Source organism: Aulonocara sp. 'chitande type north' Nkhata Bay, linkage group LG16 (genome assembly GCF_057382095.1).
Source record: "Aulonocara sp. 'chitande type north' Nkhata Bay isolate Kocher_YH1m ecotype deep benthic linkage group LG16, A_spYH_male_GT1.1, whole genome shotgun sequence".
Lineage (NCBI taxonomy): Eukaryota > Metazoa > Chordata > Actinopteri > Cichliformes > Cichlidae > Aulonocara > Aulonocara sp. 'chitande type north' Nkhata Bay.
Genome location: NC_141359.1, coordinates 28187050 through 28211151, shown reverse-complemented (window position 1 = coordinate 28211151; position 24102 = coordinate 28187050). Strand labels below are relative to the sequence as shown.

The window sequence follows — 24102 nt, the reverse complement described above, 5'->3', positions numbered from 1 at the left end:
TCATAAATGTGCAGTTGACAAATCTGCAGCAACTTTGTAATGCTGTCGTGTCCAACAAACCAGAATCTCACAACAATGTTTCCAGTACCTTGCTGAATTTATGCCATGAAGAATTAAAGCAGCTCTGAAAGCAAAATGGGATCCAATTTGTACTTAAAAGATGTACCTAACAAAGTGTTGTAGGGAGTGTAGTGGTGCAGAATAACAGCAGGAGGTACGAATTTTAAAGATTTTAAGGAAACAAGAAGAACAAGGTCTGGTAGTTCTTTTGGGCATTCGTTATTACTTTCAGATGGGCTTAATAACAAGAGCTTTGTGCTTGCTCCAGTTACAGTAAGCAATTTAGGGAAATGCTAAGGCAAATGGTTGGTGGAAAATCTGAAAAATTCTATGGCTGCCCTGCTTCTTATATTCTGTCTAAGTTTTGGGGTCAAAACATACATGCATTTTATGTGGGTATAATACACGGCTGGTGTTTGTAACTGTGTTTAGACACATCCATGTGTCATCTACTGTCATCAAGCATTCATCACTCTGCACTTCCTGGTGATAGTCTAGGAATTGTTCCCAGCAGAAGGTGATGCCAAGGGAATAATGGTAAGAAACAGGCGTTGGTATGGAAGACTGGGTACTGCCTCTTGTTTTCCTGCTGAAAACATCTCTTACACCAGATGACTATCAAGAACAACCAGACCAATAAATGTGACAAATATGCTTCGTAGGCTATATATTTATATGCCTCATCAAGTCATGTATGAGGATGACTGTAAACTAGAGCTGGGCGATAGAACGATAACGATATGTATCGCGATATAACTTTTACTCGATAGAGAAATTAAGCTATCGCGATAGACCTCGCAGCTCTTGTCCTCAAAAAAAAAAAAAAAAAAAAAAAGGTCAGCCAATCCAAATTAAGTAGCGCAGAGCCGAACCAATCACAGCCGCAGCGTCACGTCGCGTGACTTGTTACGTACAGCACAAGTGCCAAGCCGCACGTGTGTTTGTTTGGGAAGCAGCCAGCGGGTAATGGAGCCAGCGCGTAATGGAGGAAATGAGTGTGCCGACTAGAAAAATCAACCGAGCGTGACCTTAAGAGAAAACAGATGATGGTTCCAACGCCGGAGAGATTGTCAAACGGAAGAGCCATAGAAGTTCCGTAGTGTGAAGGTATTTCGGCTATTTCAAGTCTGACAAAAATAGAGTAGCGTTCACTGTAAATTGTGCCGAAAGCAAGTCTGGAAATACAATAAACTGGTGCATGCGTCACACTGTGCGCCACGTTATTGTTTCGGTGAAATGAATTTCTACAATACTGTTACTGTTACTTCTACTCTCTGCAGTGTTTAAATGCTTACATATACACACAGTTACTGTCCCTCCACACATACGACTCGGTTCTGCTTCTATGCCCCAGCTTTGTTTACTTTTTCCCACCAAGGCTTCTAGACTTCTGATTGGCCAACATTTCTGCACGGTTAGGAATCTAGCGCCACCTGCTGCTTTGGCATGTTCATAGCAGCGTTTTCCTTCATTTCTGCCTTTATGTGTGGACGGGATTATTTTTTAAAACGAAAACGGAAAATCTCCGTTTTCAAAAATACCCGTGTACGTGTGGACGTAGCCTCAGTCTCTGACTGGAAGCGCTAATTCGTCATTCGGCTTTTGTCAGACTAAAGTAACTGTTAAAACTGTTTGAAAAGCTAAGCTATACAACAAGGAGAGATTGAGAATTTCCTTTTAGTTCTCAGTTTATTTGATATTGACAAAAGTTAGTCAGTTTTGTCTGTTCTTCTGTAAAACAAACTAAGATTTATTTTTAGAATTAATATTTTGTTTCTAAGTGGAATTGACAATTTAGTCTGTTTCGTTTGTTCTATTTTGAAACTTAAATGCTTTAGCAGCTGCCTTTTGTGTAGTTTGCAATATTTGCCTTTATTTATCTGAAAAAGTCTCATGTTCCTTAAGTACATCTACCCTGTTGAACTTATTATGGGAAATAAATATTTAAATAAAAACAAGCTGCTGATTATTTCACATTTTACTTGTGAGCAACGGCACATTTAAATCTTACAAATATAGTTATTTGGCTGATATCGTGATAGATATCGTTATCGCCTGAAATGAAAAAAACATATCGTGATATGAAAAAATCTCATATCGCCCAGCTCTACTGTAAACTATTTTTAGTAGTTTTGAAAACAGGGGACTCTAGTTGGGACTCCACTCCATTATGTTATTAAAATTTTAACTTCCCTGCTACTGACACAACCTGCCTCACTCTAACTTCGTCTTTAAACATCTGGCCCTCGCTCGGATAGTAGTGTGTGTGTGTGTGTGTGTGTGTGTGTGTGTGTGTGTGTGTGTGTGTGTGTGTGTGTTTTGGTTGGCATAAGGCAGAAAGTCAGGCCAGCCTGTCAGGCCCCCGAGGGCCCTCGTTGTTTGAGTCTCCATTAGGCTGATGAGGTTTGGCAGCTGAAGTTGCTGGAGTTAGTGCTGTGCTTCAACCCTCCTCGTAGCTAGGCCTAATTAAACCTAGACCTCAGCCCTAATTTAAAGATAATTAGCTGTAGGGGTTAGCTACCACCACCACAGGGTGAGATGAGCCTCATGTAATATGTGTAATAATGCGTGCTAAATGGTTTTTTTGGTGGTTTTAGTCAGTGACAGACCAGTTGAATGAAAGGCACTTACCATATGTAATTTGGCGGATGGTTTTACCCAAAGCGGTTTACAGTAACACAAGTGCAGACAAGTTTCCACTCTGGTAAATATTGTGTCACTCTGAAACATAATGGATTATCACATTATAGTGAGACTTAGTAAAGCAAACAAGAATGTGTGTGTTTGTGACATACAAACAAACGAAGTGGCAAGACTGCATTTTTGTAGGTGCTGCACAATAAACTGTCTGACCCTTGGGATCGGCCCTATGTTTTCCCATTAAGCCATACTGACAGTTTGACATTTCCCAGGGTAGAGGGCTCTGATTCAGGTATGTTTTATTCATCCTATTGACTTCACATTGCTGCCAAGCCAAACAGAGAGCAAAAGCCTGAAGTGTGGTAGGCGGCAGTGAGAAGGAGAGCAGAAGATACCTGTTGTTGTTGTGTTTGCTGCTCAGATAGCCAGGCAGTCTGAGACTCGGAGACAGCTGGGTGACACATACACAATACACTCATCACAATGCAGACAGAGATTGGGAGATATTGCAAACACTGAGTGGATAAAACTGCCTATTTACTGAGAAGACTTGAGGCAGACAGGTGAAAATGTGGGATTACATGCTTCAAGAAGGTTTGTATGCTTTTCTGTACCCTACCTCCAAAAAGCTACATAAAACCAAACTTAGATAAATTTGACTTGTTAACTTCTACTTCGACTAGTCAGCCTACTGGTTGTTTATCTCCATTAAGTTGTAGAATTCTGTTGCCTGCGCTGTGAAGAACATCTAATTTACGCCAACTCAGACCTGACAATGGACTTTTATTCGCTTGCATTCCAGGTATAAGCATTAATTCTAGATTTATGTTTGCCTGAGTTTTTCCTGCTTTTTGCCAATTAATAAATAAAATATATCTGCAAAAAACTGTTTTGTTTTGTTTTTAGCTAACAGAATGAAATGTTCTTAAACAGGGTAGTTTTGTTCCAGCACATGGGGCCCTGAAACCAGTTTTAGTTAGTGTTGGTTAATATGTTGTCTGGGGTCTACAGAGTACCTTTTGGTTGCTTAATAAATCTGGCAGATGGCTGGGATATCCCATCTTCACCTGTGATTTCAGTAGTGAAAAGCATCTTACTCATAATTACTGCTTTCTTTTGAATCTTTCTACCCATTTAAATCTTTATTAAGTAAATATATTGTCTTTACAAACGTATTTCTGTCTTTTTCTAATACATAGAACAATTATGAGAATGTCCCATGGAATTCTGATATAATTGTGGCAATTTTCTCAAAAACAACAGCAATAATTTTCCTCCGAGACATGTGAGAATTTGACCCCAAGATCAGTTTTGGATTTATAACGACAACATTCGTTCTGAGTTGTTTGTCTGTTTCTTTTTAATACATCATGCAACTCACTGCCATCGTAAACACATGGGACCATTTTTGGATTTATTTTGCTTGGCTCCGTGCAGACAAGTGCTTCCCTCATCTTCATGCATGTCACGTGAGGCTGGGAGCTGGGTGCAACGGCGGGAGCCTACTCCAGGACAAAGCACTTGGGGCAGGGAGACACTGTGGGCCTTGTTCCCGCTTTGACGGCTTCATGTCAAGTGGGTGTTAGCTTGGTGGGACACCCAGACCCCCCTGGAGGGTAAAGCACTACACAGCCTGCCTCCAATTGAGGAAAGAGACACCGAGGGCTTATTGAAGATGCACTTATGATCCCGACATCGGCGACGCCTATGTCTGTTTCAATACACACAACAATAATAACAGCATATTTTTAAGTAAGGCTGTTTAAAAGACGAGAGGTTGAGGTTGAAGATGAGGAACAACCAAGACAGTTGATCTGAATATGTGAACCGTAGGTTCTTTTTGGCAGAGGCTTGGAAAATTCAAAAATTGTCTCTACATGTAGTACTGAGAGATAAAGGAATTGATTAACTAATTACATTTTATGTGTACGCTCAGTTACAATCATATTATTCCATGTTACTTGAACCATACTGAAAAAGCCGCAAGGTGAATAAGGACAGGTGTACCGTGAAAAAGATTACTCACCCTAGTAACCGTAGCAAGCCATAGTGGTCAACAGTGTCGAGTGCTCTTTCCTTTCTTCATCGTCTACTTTCTCTGTCTGCCTTTTCCCCAGCATCTGGCTAAGTCTCACCAGTGTCCTTGCTAATGCCCTCGGGTGAACCGGGCCATGTCAAACTCAAATACATCAATCACTTGGTGCTAGCCATGGGGAAAGAGAAGGGATGGATTGGCAGAAATGTAGGGATGAAAGCAAAGAAGAAGGACGGGGTGGTTAAGGTAATGTATAGCCACTAGTCAACCCTCTTTCACCTTATTTTTCTTCTCCTCCAACCTCCCTGTCTCCTTCCCTCTGCAGCAACTCCTACAGACTTTGGACTCAGCTGTCACATCACAAGAGGCCCTTTCAACTGATTCTCATCAAGCGGTTTGCAGACCTAAACACATGTTGGAGAAGAACAGAGCAGTGGCGAGGAGAGCAAAAGAAACAAAAGGACAGTCAAGGCCAGAAGAGAAAGCATTAGAAAAAGGAAAGAAGAAAAAGAGCAGTGTAAGAAGGGAGATGAGCACTGAAAGCAGGTCGACGAGAAGGAAATAAGATAGCAAAAGAACAGAAGCACAAAGAAAGAGGTGACAAAGCCATGGGAGAGCCTATCAGCAAGTGTGTGTGCATGTGTGTGTGTGTGTCCTGCAGAATAAAGTGTCCACGTCAGAGCCTCGGTTTCCCCCCTGGGCAGTTTCTGATTAATTGTCCGTCCAGCTGCTGTGATAGCGACTACTTTAACCAAGACTCCCAAGACACTCACCCATGTCCCATCCTCCACAGAAAGACACCTCTACTCCTGTGTACCCAGCTTCCTGGCTGACCTTCTCTGACTAAAATTAGGGTTTTTTTCCTATTCTGATACCCCCCCCCCCTCCGTTTTTTTCCTGTCTCTTTTTGGCTGCTACAAATAATCTTACATCAGCACCCCATTCACCTTGCCATCAGGGGATAATGTCTCTCTGTGGGAGAGGGGTTTTGGAACAAAGGCAGGGGGAGCTGAAAACCGCATGATATGCTGTGTGTTCCCCCCCTGTGTGTTTACACATGCTCTGGTGACTGGCTGAGATAAAGCATCCCTGTCTCAGGTAAACAGTCTAGCACAGCAGGGTAAAATGGCAGGGTTGACTTTGGACCTGGCTTATACTTAGTCAGCACCTCTAGATATAAAGTACCATCCCACCCACCCACATTTAATCACACAACTGCACACACATAATTTCCATTTCAGTACATTTTCATTATGGTTCAAATTCAACAATTACGAATTCAAATCTGCTTTTCGACTCTATGAACAATAACTGCCGTACTCAGCACTGTCCCCTTCTTTTCCTCCCTCTTCTCCAGACTGCATAACCATAGCATCTAACCTGATGGCTATATAGCCAGCCCCCAAAAGCAGCCAAGGTCAATTGCCTTTCCTGCTCCTCTCATCTTGTGCTTTATGTACCTTCACATCCAGGGGAAAAGAGCTGCACTATTTCTGCTCTGCTGCAAGGTGACTGCTGCTTCATACGAGTGACAGCTACACAAACCAGGAATACCAAGAGTACCAATCATTTTGTTTAAGGTTTTCATATTTTGAAAATAAATCCAGAAAGTTTAATTCATATAAAATTGCAAAATGTTACATTTCACGCAAAAAAAAACAAAAACACTTCTAGGTCACAGCTTCACTCTGCTGGTAAATGTTGGACTTGAATTTCTAAAAAACAATTTAATTAACAGAAGCTATACATGGAGCTACCTTTGACTTTGATATTATGGACCATAACTAACAATAATGAGAGTCGATCAATACTTTCAACTCCGTAATTACTCCACCAAGCAGTGACTTTCCACTATTTTCTGGTTCAAATCAGCATTCCACTGCAGACTCCTGAAGCCATTTTTATGAACTCAGGTAATCTTTTAATGTTAGCAGAATAACCCCAGCAGTCAGTTTTGTAGACTGTAGTATATCAAAACATTTGTCCACAAGTAGGATGGTATTTAGAAGGCATAAACACAAAAAAGATGATGATTAAAGTAAATGTATTGTCTGACATGTTGGGAATTTAGATGATGAGACTAAAGGCTGAAAAAGATTTTTTTTCCCCGATGATGAATCTGTAATGAAAATTGAGCCCTTTTTTTTCTTTTTACATGCTTTATACTTCATTATCTTTGTCTCTGCCTGTTTGATTTTCTGGTTGATTCTTTACAGCAGTCATTGTTTTTCCTCATCTACAAGATGAATAATAAATATTTGCCTAATATTCAGACAGAAACTCCCAAGCCACAGTGTATATTGTGTGTGTGGTATCCATTTTTACATTTTTTCTCCCTTTGGTATTGAATAGTAAGATCATCATTAATCCCGATTGTGTTGGATTATCGGCGGTATTATTTTTTACTCGCTGCATTTTCCCCCCTGACGTTTGTGTGGTAAACTGCGGGAATTTTACAATAGGATTTCCATTTGTTGTATAAGTGATAGCGTGTTTGGTGCAACCATTTTTCATCCTCGCATAGATAAACTGTTTCCCGGTGAAGTCTGAATATCTCCCTTTCTTTCTCTCTCACTCTCGTTCCCAGATGTCTCCTTACAGCTGCCATGACTGACTGCAAACTCATTTATTACAGGTCACAAACACCAAGTGCTTCATTTAAAAGGACACCCCACCCCCAACTCGCGCACGAGTGAAAAATCGACCTGCAAGAATAGCATACAGGGCACACCGTTCCATTAACACCAAATGGAAGCCTGCAGGATTCAAAATATGGGAACGGGGTTCAAGTGGCGGGGTGCAAAACAGAAAAAAAATATGAGGGATAGTTTAGGGACATGTTTTAATCTGCTGCAGCGACCACAGTTAATGAGCACTAAGCACATAAAGTACGGGGCAGCATCATTACAGCTCCTATGACAAAATCTAAAATATTTATTGCATTGTGGGGTTTTGGCATGAAAATCTCTTGCTATAAGTTTTCTGACAGAGTTATTAAAAGCGTAGTTTGTTTGATATCACTCTATTGTAAAGAGTCTTAACCGACATACCACGTCCCATGTCTGCTACATATTTATTGAAGCAGGCAAATCACCAAATCAAGATTTTGTTGGAAGCATGTGTTCTGCCGGCCATATCCGATATCACTCAGAGCCGTCTGTAATTACATTGTACATGCAGATTAGCTATGAATATTTTAGAAGGGGATTACTAAAAGAGGAAAGAGACAGAGACGCAGAGAGTCGAGAGAAATCAGCCCTTTAACACACACCCACATGCAGAACTGCATGAAAAGCTCGTTTGAAGGTGGAGCCAGTCTTTTATGCCCAAGTTGTCAGCCTATTATCATCCTTTCATATGTTTGCCACCATTATTAACTGTGAGCGGGAATAGAAAAATAACACAAAAAGTGAGAATAAAACACATCACTCCAGCATGTCAGGCTGTCTCTTCAGAGTGGGGGGGGGAAGAAAAGCATGGCAGACCAAGTCTTATCATTGGACTCTAATTCTAAAACGTGGCAGTAATGAGTGTGTCTTAACAAAGATTAGCCATAATTTCCATTGTCATTTTAAGGCTCCCACATTATGTGGAGGCTTACAAAGCCACAGATGAAGGCAGAGGGTGGGCGGAGGAAGACGAACAAGCAGACACTGGAGCAGAGAGAGCGTCTCTGGAGCTTGGTTAGTCTGTCAGTCACCCTCTATCCCTTCAACCGTGCATCCACACGCGCACTGACAGACAAAGTCATAACACACACACATGTACGCACACACACACACACAGTATATGTACATTTCCCAAACCCTTTGTCGCCACATTTTGAAACCCTCAAGATGCGGTTGTCAAAAGGGTCGGCGCCTGACAGCCTCCTGCAGCCCTCCAGGAGGATGCAGAGGACAGACAGGCTTATTGTTAGAAGAGTAGCAGCAACAACAAAGCAGATCAAAAGTCTCACTGACTGACAGACATACATGGTGCGTTCAGACTCCCAACATCTACATTGTTTAGTGCACGCAGGGCTGAGGCTTTCAGGGGCCTGGATCCTGCACATTTGCCTTGTACATCAGAGTGATGGCCCAGGGTCAATGAGGTATCAGAACGTGGGTATGTGTGTAAGTGTGTAGGAGTTTGGGTGTGTGCCAATCTGCTACGCACATTGACACCAATCTGCACTGGTAACTTTATATTTATCCAATTAAAAATAATATTTAACGTTGAAAAAATAATGAAGTTATTTGATTGATAGCTACAAGAATATGGCTGATAGCAGAACAGATTTAGGCTGATATTCTTACTTTAGGCTTAATTAGGCCAAAAACACGTAAGTCTATTTTTCATATTTATATTCATATGATAGCAGACATGAACCTTGCACCACTAGCGATAAAGAGAAAGCAAATCTGTTAAGAAATTTTATTTTATTTTACTTTTATTTTTGCCTGACACATGTCCTCTTTTCTTGGAGTGCTGCGTATTGGACCACAACACACACAAAAAGTTGAATGGTAGCAACAGCACTGAGATTTTCTTTTCTTTCAGCAAGCTTGTTCTGGTTGCCCTAAAAGCATACGTGCCATCCTAATTAAGGTCCATCTGATTGATTTCCCCCAACTAAAATTCAGTCCCCCCATCTGTCTAAAATAGCTAGAGTACATTGTCAAAGATACCAAGCAGGGCCTCGCTCCTGCTTGTGTATACGCGTGTTTGCTGCACTACCTTGTTAATGAAGGACTTTGGTTGCTGTGTATTCAGCACTCAGGGCCATGTTACACGGAGGCAATCAGCCTTTCTATTTGCATGTCTTTCTCTCACTCCTTTTGCTTTCATTCTCTCTCCAACAAACATAGAAACTCAAAGCTTGCTCAATTTACAGAGAGGAAAAAAAGAGAAATCATAAAAGCATAGGAGCACAGACGGAATGAGTGATAAACATGAAACAAGCATTCTGTCTTCAAGAGTTAAGACACCTTTTCAGATCTAAAGTAATCTAAGAGCTTGAAAGTCATGTTTCAAACATAAAAGTTGCTTTTTTTATATACAGATGTCCTATAAACAGCTGCCCAGATTAAGGGATGCACGTCCATGGGTGATGGCCTGTGATCTAATTATGACATCCCTCACTAAAGGGACATTTATTAGCTAAGCTGACAATGACACATGTCAAAATAGACGTGGATGTATGGTGCATTTGTAATGGCAGGTGATAAATGAAGGTGCATCGTTTGCAAAGGTCACAGAGGATGTGAGCCAATCATTTCTGCTGATGTAGATAGGAACCTGACTGGTTATAAGCCCAGCAAAAATCCAACACGATACCTTTACTTGTGTGTTCAGAAAAGAAAACTCTCAAAAAACATTTGGAAATTCAGTGCTAAGTAATCAATAGTGAACTAAGACATCCTGGTAGTAACTAAATGGTAAATGGTCTGTATTTGTATAGCGCTTTACTTGGTCCTAAGGACCCCAAAGCGCTTTACACTATACACAATCATCCACCCATTCACACACACATTCACACACTGGTGATATTGTGTAATATTCTTTAATCAGTAGGCCAGTACACATAAATCTTAATGATTTCCTACAATACTACGATTGCACAAAGAGAAGATTCTTAGTCTGGCTGGCTGGGGGTTTAAATAACACAACAAATCATTGTCTGTTTTTGTATTTTTATCATTAAAGAGGAAACACTGACTCACCAGACAGATTAATCTAAAAGCTACATATATGTGCATCTAACGGTCCTTTTCTCAAATTCTAAAAATAGCTTATTTTCCATATTTTTTTTTTTTAATAATTTCAGCAACTTTTAAAAACAATACAGGAGGGTCTTGCATCAGGCTATAATAGCAGTAACTGAATTTACTTTATTGTGGAAAAGTGGCTTTATATTGCTCCCTATGTGTTACTCTGGCCAATAAAGAAAGGACAAAAGCAGAAATGTTTATGTTCTTCTTTTCTTTTTCATTCTAATAAAATGCCTGGTGGTGGTAGACGGTCAAAGCTTCTTTAATGGGTGACAGCAGATAGGACTATAAGCGTGGTCTGTGCCAAAGTCCAGCTATGTTGGCTCCTCAGTGTCATATCATTCTTTCATTATCCTTGATGCTGGACAAAAAGGGAAAAATATACAATGAGGAGACATTTACAAGAAGTGCCAAGGTCTCCTGTAAAAGGTGCAGAACTGGTTGAAAAAAAAAGAACTATCTTGTCTCCCTTTCTAGTAGGATCCCTGTCAGTGTCACCCTCAAACCTTAAATGTACTGTGACCACACACATCAGCTTACAAATAGGACAGTACTGTCAGTTTCAACCCAATAAACAGTGAGTGCCACTGTAAGTTAAAGGTTGTAGTTGCATTCTGTTCAGCAAATTAGGAAAGAAGACGCCGCTCAAAGCCGTAAAACAGAAGGGATGTAGTTTATCCAGATTGCAGTGGTTACACGCAAGTGAAAAAACTCCATGCACATGCAGACGCATTCAACAGATGATTTGAAGGCGCTCCTGCGCACAAAATATATGAATATTCATAAACACAAACAGAGTTTTGGAATGTGGCCATATGGTTCAGAATTGCAAGCTGTATCAATTTCCAAACTTGTTCAGCTGTAGTGTGAAACTGCAGTCCAGTGAAGAGGAGTGTGCACAGTGGACTCACATGGGGGACATTCAGCATATTGCAGGCATGTACCCTGCTGTCATGAAGCATATAAGTCCAGTTTAGCACAGGATTTTCTTTAAGTGGGGTTTTTAACACTAAACAGAAGAAAATAAATGACATGAAGGTGATGAAAAGTTCATAAAATTTCAAAGCAAAGGATTCAACTGAGGATTTTATGCATATTTATGGATATTTGTATCTTGGGACATATTAAGATAGATGCCAACGTTAAGTGAGGAAACTCAAGAAAAAGAAACTTTGAGCATGAACGCGTGTGCATTTTCTTATTTTTCAACTGAACATAAGATAACCATAACACCCGCGAACTCCTGGCATCAGGACGCGCTCACATCCGCGCACGGGCGCGCGCGCGCGCACACACACACACACACAAACACACATATTTGAGCATCCGTTTCTGTTCTGTTTCGTTTTATGTTATTTTACTATTTTCCAATATTATTGAAATGATTTGGAGCTTCACTGTTGGTCGAAGCTTGTCTAGTCAGAAAAGACATTACGACTGTGATCTTCATACATAGGTGCGTCAGATAATGTATAACGAAATCCATATTTTTTCTTTCCGGATGTTATTTAAAAAATTAATTTAAAAAATGTAAATTTAACTTCGAAATATGAGCCTTGCTCGGACACGATTAAGATAAACCCCAGGATAAAGTAATGTTATCAAAAACAATAAGTTGACTAAAATAAATGAGCAAAAATATATAACTGCTTTTATTTTGGAACAACAATATATTATGTTAGGAATATTATTTTGACGACGTGCAGCACACGTGGTGAGTGTAAAGCACAAAACAAAAACAAGAAAACAAACATGTGGAAGCATCCCTCCATGCCCTGTCTCCTGAACTGCATTCAACATTTTAATTCAGTCACTGTCTCTCAGCTGTAAGGCTCTCACACACGAGGATTTATTAAAACACGGGTTAGAATTTTAGATGTGCCCTAATATTTGTGCATTATACATCACATTTAACGCAGTATGATGTTTAAATAATAGCGAGAGACGTGGTGCCAAAAGAACTTATATTGTTTGAAATTGGGTTTTTTGTTGTTGCTGTTATTTATTTATTTATTTTTTGTGGTGTTATACGCCTTAAGTCACATAAATATGACTCTAAGATATGCGGTGAAACTGTTTAACAGTCAGCATGAGGGGAAAAACGACTGTGTGTGAATTACGATCTAAAGATGCTGTGTCAGTGCAGCCGATACTTGGATTTAGTCTAATTTTAGTCGTAGTCATCCCAAAATGTGATTATCAGTGGTGATGATGGTGGTTGATGAGGTGGTATTGCTTTTGTCTAACTAATCTCTCTCTCTCTCTCTCTCTCTCTCACACACACACACACACACACACACACACACACACACACACACACACACACACACACACACACACACACACACACACACACACGAAGACGCACAGACACCGCTGAGTGCACCTATACCTCCCTGCGCGTAAAGAGCGCCCCTGCACTCTACAAACAGTACTGCTACTGTCAGAGCGAAAAGTCCCGTGCGCTGCAACGATGGTCGTCAATTTGTGCTCCACAGGATCCCCGAGGGCATTTACTATAAAACGATGAATAATCTAATTTGACTATAATCCGCTTTGTTTTTATCCCGATTACAGAATGCACGTACATGTTCACCACTCTTATCATCGTTTGCACAGGTGAGAGTTACACAGATCAACACAAACAACAAGCCAAAAAAAGCCTAGTAATATAGAGAGCGTTCCCACAGCAGTCTCTGCAGGACTCAACGGTTTAAAGTAGTCTGAATCACCGGGTGACTACTTGCGGAGCCTCAAGCTGTTACTGTTAATACAACCCACTGTCCAACCAGCCAAATTCATCAAAAACAATAACCATGGGGTTACGTCTTATTACCATGACGACAGTTGTGATTATTGGGATAAATTAGTCAGAAGGGGAAGAAAGAGCAGAGATTGAAAGCAACTTTTGAAATAGTTTTGCGTTAGACAGCCTGTCTATCCACAGGAGGGAAAACAGGAGCACAGTAGCCTGTTGTAAACCAAGGCTATAACTCCTCTGTGTTTGTCTAGCTATGTCCTGAGGACACGTGTGATGAACAACAAATGCTCTCATTTCTCTCCAAATTCAATAGTGCCGCTCTGCGCAAGAAGACGGAGCGACGCGCTCGCCTGGATCCTTTCGTCTTGTCAGATGTACTGCTACAACCTGCCATCTGCTCTGACCAACACCTGTGTCTCTGTGCAACTGTGATCTTTACGTCATCTCATTGGCCGTTGTTTAAGACGTTCTCCGGCGTTAGAATTCAGTGCTGGTGGTGAAACCGTATTAGCGGGTTTGATGTGATCTGTTAAGCTCCAATAGCCATATGCGCAACAAAGAACAGTAACAGAAAAGTATGCACGGTGGGTAGTTGTGCAGCGCTCAGCGCGCACTAACCATCTCCGCGGACACACAATTTTGCGCACTGGGGAGCATAGGGTTGGAATTCACTCACCTGATTGTGAAAAGCTGAACCCAAACAAGAGGCAAGTCAGAAGAAAGCCGAAGCAACACTGGGCAGTCGTTGGTTTCATTGTTGTGCTTAGCAAGTATCCCCTTTAAATTCACATGTCCAGCAGCGTATCCTTCCCTGAAACAGCCAGAAAGGATGGATCGTTTGGGTTTGACGCCTCTTGAGCGTGCGACTTTGGGGACTTTGGTTGCTTTTAAGTAAGTTTGCAGTTTGTCCGAGTGTCCTTTTCCTGTCCTCTCTGAGCCTTCGGGCTTAAAATTGTGGCTTACTTGACGGCAGAGACAGTCGAATAATAGTTTCCTACGCACGCTCTGAAAAGCTTGTCTAAACAGTGTAAAGCAGTACTCATGGCATTACTCCCCGACTTGGATACAGTATGCAGCTGCAGACTCGCATTTTTCGGACACACCTCCCAGTCCCCGAACTCCTCCTACACGCACTGCGATTGGCACAGGTACCCGACTATCATCCTTAACCCCGCCAGTTTAGACTTCATGCATTGTCCCATTGGTTACCACAAGATGCCAAAACCTCATGAATTTGTGCGTCGGCTCTGTTGCACCTGTCACACCGAACACAGCAGAGATCAATCCTGCCAGAAGGATTTATGGGTGTACTGAGTAAAATAAAACAGAATACCACTTACCAGTGGTGGATTCCCATGTGCTATGAAATATGTGATCCGGATAAGGTATATTTTCATCTTGTAAGATTTGATTCAATACTAAACCGTGAAAACGGTACATAAAATTGATGCTTAGAATGGAAATAGCATAGTTTCATCAGGTTTATTGTGAACGAAGTTCCCATTTTTCCTGTAGTCCCCCCCATAAATAAATAAATAAATAATTGATCTACTCTAATCCCACTTCATTTTATAAGGTTACCGCATAAGTATAATCAAGTAAATAAGGGCATGTATTCTTACAGCAAAATCATAAACCATTTGTTTCTTTGTTTTGCTTTTCTGCATCTTGAGACAAGATTTTCATTTTTCATCACTTATCAGGCTACATTACTCCTGAAGGCAATATATCTCCATATCCAAGAGAAACATTTCCCCACCAGGGGATGGTCTTGGTGTAAATGACACAAATAAAAGTCAAACAGAACGTTTAGATAGCGGTATTATTGTGCTCACTGAGCTATTTGTAAGAGTTTGAAACCAGTGACTTTGGAGTAGCGGGAAAATAACTTAAGATAATGGGGGTAAATGCAAAACAACATGACAAAAGGTTATTACTTTCACCAGCTGCTGACTACTTTTGCACTTTAAAAAGAGAGGTGAATGCCTCCTGGAGTTGCAATATGCCCACACATCTGGACAGAAAACATGCACTCTGACTGTCCCCCAACTCAAAGTTTTCTTGAAACATGCACACGCACTCAAATGTGATCACAAGTGCGGGCAAAGTCCGAAAAAGGCTTGAAATACTTGAGTGATGTTTGTCTCACAGAGTTGGTTCATCAGAAAGTCAAAGCAACATTGTTACAAAACACTTTTACCCATTTAGACTATATTTACCTGCATGAATGAATGGTTTATAATGGAGCTTAGACACATTTTATAACACCTTAAGTTGAAATGGAAAAGTCACTCAGATTATTAGATTGACTATATGGCACCACAACAGCAATATGTTGAGGGCTTTAAAAGACAGAAGTATGATATTAATGCTCTGTTTTTAGCTTTATTATGACTAGATGAGGCAGATTTTAATTGCAATAAAAGCATATCCACACAGTGAGCAATAATCTACCCCGGCCAATAAACATCAATCTTTTAGCTATAGTTCATCCAGGGCCTTTGCTCTCACATTTACTGAGGTATTCCATTCACTGGCACTAACCCACAGATTCCGATACTTGAACACTGAGCTGAACTTTCTGATTCAAGTGTACAGTTTGGAAAATGGGATGCATACAGTTTCAGCTTTCACTTTCAAGAAAGTCAAAAGGCTCTGTTGTTTTCAGCTTGGCTGCAGAATGAATAGTGCACTGAACTGTGAGGGGCACTTCTTGAACCTCTGCTGCAGTGTTGACCCTTCACCAGTGGGGGGCAGTCCATTTCTCGCCACACAGGTCAGAGGTCCGGTGGCGTGGTGCGGTGGGTGGTGGGAGGTTCAAGCTGCCACCTACAGTTTCCTGACTCTGTCTTTGACACTGGCTTCCTATCACACAGAAGCTTTATTAAATATTCCAAAGCAAAAATGAGCTTTTAATATTACTGACACTACAAATTTATTAAGAAATATTGAAAAATGAGATCTGGCAGCATGAGGAGAGGCTTCACTCTAAATATGCCCCAAATGGCTGACGTTTATCATTTTTAATACCAAAAATGCAATTTAGCAACGTTGTGTATTTTCATTATACATTATGCTTTAAGTGGCACCTTCTGACAGTATCAACCTAATGCTGTCAATTAGGTCATTTATTCCAGGGATTATGAGAGGGAATGAGATGAGGTTTCGTGTGTTCTTCTAGGCGTCCCCAAGTGCCTGCTGTACAGCTAATCTAATACATAACCCCCTGATTTGTTTAATGGATGAGACTTTGCTGCTGCAAGAGGCACGCCAATAAAAGCCAGGCCCTCCAGAGGCTATTGTGCCTCATAATGATGCCAGACACACAATGTGAGAGTTATGAAGCAATTTTTTATCATGCAGCACATTGTTTTGCTCTGTTGGTGCCATGCAAGTAAAGGCAATCTCTCCCTGCAGCATAGCACTTCTCCCCCACACTTAGATAAACCTTCAGTATGATAAACTATCCGAGCAACATGTTGCAGAGATGAAGGAAGTTAATGACCGTAATACACGTCTGGAACTGATGATTAGGTAGTCATAGACAACTAAGACTTTTCATTATCTGTTTGTTAATTTTCAGGTAGATTTTTTTCTGTTTATATATTGAAGGATGTCAGTTTTGCATACCAGTTCAACCCCATATCCCCTCCGACACCAGCTATTAAAATGAGAGGTTACACAGTGAGGTTATGAGGTTATAAGCTTCATTCCCTCCATTTTTATATATATCAAAATGTCTTTAAAACAATATGATGAACGTGTGAACGTGTGACTTCTACAAACACGTGAAACAAACTATTTACTAAATTGCTTACTTTTTGAGCAGCAGTTAAGTCATGTGCATCTATACAAAGGACCCTCGGATAGTAGCAGTCAAGGTCTTCTTTCATGCCTTTGATTGCTTCTATCTTTCCTCGACAATAAGGAAGAAAGAATATGAACAATAACCAAAAGTAAAAAAGAAAAGAAAAACTTGAGTTTTCTTAGATGCCAGAGTTGCAAAAACTCAGAGGCATTTGTTACTGTCAAAACGAAATGGTTTGTTGAATATATAATATTGAAGTTGTCTAGGGAAGGCAACGGAAGAACCAAAAGACTATCACAACAACGTATTTCACACTTTTTTTTAATCCACTGTGCTGAAAACTCAAATCAATATCAGCGTGGCTGCATATATTAATCTCAGGGAATACAGATAACTATGATTCAATAAAAATGTACATTTAGCACTCAAACGGGTCTTTTTGCCATTAATGCTGCTCGATCTAAAGCACATGTTTAGCTGTTTATGAATCATTTTGGATCAGATGTGGGTTTTGGACAGATGCTCATTCCATAATGACAAAGGACAAACAGCAGTAATGAGAATTTTCAAGTATAGATTGCCACTGATTCTATCTATCAGCTGACAGCTCAGTCTGCAGGCTGTTCTCAAGTCATACAAGACAGTGGATAGATAAACAGAGATGACACATCATTTGTCATATTGACTGATAAAAATTCAATCAGCAGCCACCCCCACCTTCCTGTTCCTCTTTGTAATTATTCACTGTTAATGGACACTTTTTGGAAAAGTAACTTTGTTTTAAGCGTTCTAATTTTTAAACGGCTAAATTAAATATATGTTAATAACATGGTATTTGGTTTCTGTTAAGAAATTCAGACCTTTTTGCCCCCTTTTAAGTCATAAGACAGTGCTCATTTGCATTGCATAAAATGGTTTTTAGCAAGTCACAGTGCCAGAGCCAGTGTGGAAATGCCATAATCTGCTGCTCCTCTGGTCACTCGATGTGCTTAAAGCCAAGTCTGATGCCCCCTTTTAATACACAAACCAAGGCATTCGGTAAGAGATGAGTTATAACTTTTGCTTTCTTGTGATATTCCTCCATAGTTTCTTGCTTTTGTTGTGGTTTTCAGATGTTCAATCCACAGATCCATCTAACATCCTACTGTTTTCATTTATTAACTTTATCTTTTGGCATCAGATACCATGTAAATGGTGTCTGATGCTGTAAATGGTGTTTTACTTAATTTCTATAATCTATATTAGTGTGTATGCCATGAAAGGTCTCCCAGTTTACTATGATGCAATCTATGCTATGCTATCCTAAATTAGGTTTGAATGCATAACAAGGTTAATATTCATGTGCAGACCAGGAAATCTTTGGCTACATGAAAGCCAACATACAACACTCTGGACTAAATAGTCATGAGTGACTCAGATAACTCGTGCTGGTGTGAATCATATCAGAAATTCAGCTTATTATAAACTATATGCTACTGGAGCAAGTGCAAACAACATTAAGGCTGGCAGTGTTTTTACACAGAGTGGTATTAATTACCTCAAAAATAATTTTATATGCTGGTGACTGATCATCCTGTCATCAGACGCCACAAGGAAGTGATTAACTTCCCTCCGCGTAACATGGCATTACATTTGTTGCATTGGTTCAGGCATGAAATCTGGATGCAGTAACAGTCCATCATACATGTCACTTTAACTTGGGTGTTTTTAAATATGAGGATTTTTCAGACAGCTTGCTTGCTGCATATTGATTATTCCACTGTCAATATTATGTGCAATTTCTGTACATCTGCAAGTAGACTTTCACAGAAAATTCAAACTGAAGGATTGCTTAAAGATTCACTCAGATTTTCACGGCATGGCCGCTATCACAGTAATTCCTACTTTTAAGACAGATGAGCCAGTCTTGAGTCAGTCAGTGTAAAAATTACACTAAAGCTAAAAAATGACAACCTGGCTGCATCCATGGAAGAGAAATTCCTCCGTGTTTACATCAGTGTTGTAGTCTAGCCAAGCATAAATCATAAAAAGTCCCTATTTTCCACTGTAATTTATTCATAGTCACTATGTTGAGAAAGAAGAAGCATCAGGGATTATTTGGTTTTAAGAAGACTTGTCTGTCTCTCCCTATATACATATGTGTGTATATGTATACATGTACTATAAAACATGTAAATACCCACAGCAATACAGATAGCCCTCTGAGTACACGTGTCGTACATTCAGCGCCATTTCCTTTGACATTTCTCCTATCATCAGACTCATATGGTGGCTAAAGAATCATCTGAAACTCTGACTGGCTCTGCATGTGCCTGACTCTGTGAGCAATAAGCAGTGTTAGCACATTACACACACATGATTACGTGGCCATTTCCTCAGTGAATGAGTCTCATCAGAAGTCAGTGAAGAAGCCACTGAGTGTGTAATTGTTTCCCATTAGGGGAAATGTTGACTGCCATCGAGTCGCATCTCACTGCAGAGTTTGCTGACGAATGCTCACTGTCCACTGAGTGAAGCGGGTTAATTCTGCTGTGGGTTATGATGGAATTACCCCAAACTCCAAAACCATCAGATCAGTCCAAGGATGAGGGTGATGTGTTATATTGAGTTTTTTTTGCCCTGCAGGATAAGAGGTCAGATTCTTGTTGATTCACTTCAGTGACACCAGACTTTAAACATTATCAGTCATGTCGATGCCTGTAGCTCTCTGTGGTCCAGATGCAGTCTTTGCAATCTATCTATCTATCTATCTATCTATCTATCTATCTATCTATCTATCTATCTATCTATCTATCTATCTATCTATCTATCTATCTATCTATCTATCTATCTATCTATATATATATATATATATATATATATATATATATATATATATATATATATATATATATATGCAGTGTAATGCGTCCCCATCTTTATGTTCTTTTTTTTGTGCATCTTTACTTGGAAGGGGTTGAATGCATATATCTATTTGCATTTTCATACAGTTTAGGTTGTTTTCTTTTCTCCATCTGCAGTATCTCACACACATACACGCGGGCACGCACACATACACACTGACTAGCCTGCACTGCAGCAATAAATAATTGTTGGCATGTGTCCTTGTGAAGGTGTTGTAAATTGGATAGCTTACATTGCACATTACAGGCCGGTCAAAAGTTCAAAAGTGACCAACCATGTCAGGTGAGACTTGAAGATGAGACAAAGAAAGGACTTTGCTCAGGTTATTAATGCTGCCCTTGATGAGCTTTGCTGCTGCACTCTTAGGCTGAATGTGTGGAAGCCGTAATCATCCGTGGTTTGTTAGGTTCGCTTTATAATGCTGCCATCTACAGGGCAGAAATGGAAACGTCATCACCACTGCCTGATGTGACTACTGTAGTCCATATGAGTAGAAGGAAGGACAATAATTGATTCAGATAAACCCCAAATAACAAAAATAAGTAAAAAAAATACAGTGTTGTGTCTTGAGCACACTTCACTTCTTTGTATTTTGCTTAAAACAGCCTTGAATCTTAATTTCTGGAGATCACTCAAAGTTTTTCTTTCTACACTGACAGCTTTTTCACTTATTTTCAGTCCAGTCCTTCTAGCTGAACATTTTCAGTGGAATGTTTTCTTTTTTACTTTGATTTTTATTAAGCCACATAACACCAACCTGTGAATTATTCAAGAACAAAAAAGGCACCTAACTCAAGGGATAAACTAGTTTTAGGCACTTTGCTGCTGGCAATCTGCTGCAAAAACACAGAGCTTGCCCCAGTTTCTGAACTTGAATCGATGAAAAATGTCAACGATATCACACTTTGAGAGACACGATACAGTGTTTTTACTGCAACAAGGTGATTCCCAAAAACTATTAGCTAAAAATCTGCATGTCATGGTGTGCAGCACATCCTTAAAATAATTTGATGAAAGTAGACAAGTGGAGGACAAAACAGAGTGGAAGGCTTAAAAATCTATCCATAGCAGATGAGCATTACGTAAAAGTCATGTAATTAATAAGAAAAAAAATCAGTAAAAGTCTCTGGCCCAGATGATCCATGTACTGTTCACCAAAGACTCATCAGAAATGGCCACAGTAGGAGGGTGGCTGCCATTGAAAGCTGTTCTTAAGGAAAGGAAATAGAGAGAAAAGGCTGTGGTATGCCAAATTACACAAGAACTGGACTAAAAATCTGTGGTGATGTGTCTTAAGAAGTGATGAATCCGCATTTGAAATTTTTGCTTCAAATCATTGCAAATATGTATGGAAGAGGGATGAAAAGCGGCACAACAGTGAGTGTCTACAGCCATCTGTACAACACAGTAGGGGCTCTGTCATGATTTGTGGCTGCATTTCACCCAGTGGTGTCAGAGATGTTGTCAGAATTCATGGGATAATGAACACAGAAACCAGAATACCATCAGATTTGATCCATCGTGCAATACCATATGGAAAGTCATCTGATTGAAAACAGCTTAATTTTTAAGCATGACAATGATCCCAGACACACAGTAAAAACATATCTGTATAGAAAAACACTCAAAGGAACACAGTCAGTCATGGATTGGCCTCCCCAGAGCCCGGACCTCAGCATAATCGAAGCAGTGTGGGATCATCCTATTAGACAACTGAAAAAAAAAGGCAGCCAACATCCAAAGATGAGCTGTGAATCTCCTTCAAGAATCCTGGAGAACTATTCCTAAAAACTACTTAAAGAAATTACAAGAAACGTGCCTAAGAGTGTTCAGGCTGTGTTGAAGAATTAATGTGTTCGTAACAAATATTGGGTTTCAAATTTGTGAGAACTGTACTGCATAAAGGCAAACTGTTTCTGTCTTAATATAGTATTTCCATTTAGTTTTGAGCATGTTTCAATGTCACATCTATAATTTCATATTTTTCTAAAAACATGAAGAAATGAAGGATGTCTCAAGACAAATATCCAACGAGAACAGACATTACCTGGATAAAGTGTTAGAAAATCGAATTTAAATCTAATGTAATCAAATTGATATAATTGTTATTCTTAATTTTTATGAGCGTTCTAGTTGTATTATTTCTAGTGAACTACTTCTTTTTTAGTTATGCAAATAAAACATTATTAAACTACTGCAATATTGTCAACTCCCAAGGGTGCCGACTACAGTGAAAGCTTTACACAGTTTGACCACTTGATGGCAGTAAGAGAAAGCATCTGAATGGTAGTTACTATCCAAGGGCACAGCTGCTGCATAAAGAGATAAAGAGATAAAGAGAGGGTGTGTGTGTGTGTGTGTGTGTGTGTGTGTGTGTGTGTGTGTGTGTGTGTGTGTGTGTGTGTGTGTTCTTTTAGGTGGGTGGCCAGACAGAGAAAAGAGACAACACGGTCCACATAGGAAATAGTTCTGTGTAGAGCAGAAAAAACCCTCTTCTCTACAAAGAAACGTGGCCAAGTAAAAATAAGGTAATAAAAGTAATATTATTCACAGACAGTCATTGAAAAGTAACAGTTCTCTTCTGAAGGGCACAAACTAAAGACCCTTTTTACATGAAAACATTTTTTTTTGTCAGTGGAAAAATACAGCGATCATCAAAATCAATAAAGAGTGACTGTTGAAACTAGGGCTTTCCAGAAAACGCAGCGTCTTAGATGGTAGTTGAGTGTCCGGTACCTCCATGATCAGCCGTATATTAGTTCTTGTGAAACATTTAGCATTGAATGCTGTGCAAAAGATTCATCAGAGCAGCTGGATGTGAACTTTTTTTAGTTGTGTGTTTTTTAACTTTCTTTTCAGATTCTGATTCTGTTTCACATTTGGTTGCTAAAGTGACTTGCTAAACATTAGGCAGCCCGACCAGGAATTCACTATCCTAATGTACATATTGTATCAATAAAACAACTCTGACTCCAGTGTTGCTTTAACACAAATTTATGTTGGTGACCTGACATGAACTTGAATATTTTGAGGAACAGGAGACATTAACGTAACATCACTGACCAGTCTGTGTCTTTTCTCTTGAACTAGACCCGTTTTTGATAAAGTGATAAGGAGAACCATGCTTGTTTAGGTTTAGTGACACTGGTTTGCTTTGGAGCAATCAGATACACAAACACAGTCACCTTTTAAACTTTATAAAGTGAGTGTTTGTGTCTGTGTGCGTGCGTGTGTGATTTCAGATGGAAGGGGCCCAGTTAGGTTGGCCTCAGCACTGTGTAGATATGTGTCAGGATTTCCATCTGAGCCTCCTCCTTCTTCTCTTGACCCAGGAGTCTGCAACCACATGAAAAGCGCTGACATTTGAAACACAAAAGGTAAGAAGCCAACCCAAAGTGCTTGTACCAACTGTTGTATTCTCTTTCTTCCATTTCGCTCGGTTGCAAGACAAGTTGAATGCACGAAATACTCTTTGAAAGAGACAAACAAGCAGTCGCTGTTACTGCTCCCGAATAGCTATTAACTTCTACCTCTTCTGTACCCATTTTACCTTGTGCTACTTTTGAGAAATGAGCAACTTCAGCGACCGATAAAGAATACCCCATATATTTTTCATTTTTAGCACAGAATACTAATTTTGTGTTCTATATTTTGCTCTGTTCTTTTGTTTTTGTTTGAGAAAGCATACACATCACAGTTGCAAGATTAACAGTATTAAAATGACAGCATTTCAGTTTGAGTAACAGTGTTGTCCCGGCCTTTTCTGAGAAGTAGACTAAAGCCAAAGCTCTTGGATTTTCTGACAACTCATCAGCATCATTGTACAGAAACAACTGTGTGTGAGACCCACTGTGTTGATAGCTTACAGGCAGCAAAACATGTGTTGACTACAAAGTAGAGCACAAATGTGCTATAATTCAAAACCTGATTTCACTTTGAGTATTACTGCTCTGTTGAAATGCTATCATTACTAACATAGAGTACTATAAAGACTACTGAAGTGTTATGGTGGCCCAGCAATGTAGTCTAGGCTGATGTTGATTGATGATAAAATGCTGAAAAAAAACACAAGGAGGAGCTGATATACTGTGCCTCCCCAACCCACATTGAGCTGCAGTCAATGCGATGCAAATGGAATAAC

General features: G+C 39.9%; 1 protein-coding gene across 3 annotated transcripts in view; it reads right to left on the bottom strand.

Moving 5' to 3' along the window:
* Window positions 1–14289, bottom strand: part of erbb4b (erb-b2 receptor tyrosine kinase 4b) — a 343575-nt gene extending 329286 nt beyond the window's left edge. For all 3 annotated transcript variants that reach the window (XM_086266927.1, XM_086266929.1, XM_086266928.1), the window contains exon 1: window positions 13926–14289. In XM_086266927.1, coding sequence (XP_086123053.1) covers window positions 13926–14004 — 79 coding nt within the window. In that variant the 5' untranslated portion in view covers window positions 14005–14289. The remainder of the gene's footprint in view (window positions 1–13925) is intronic.
* Window positions 14290–24102: the final 9813 nt, after the last annotated feature.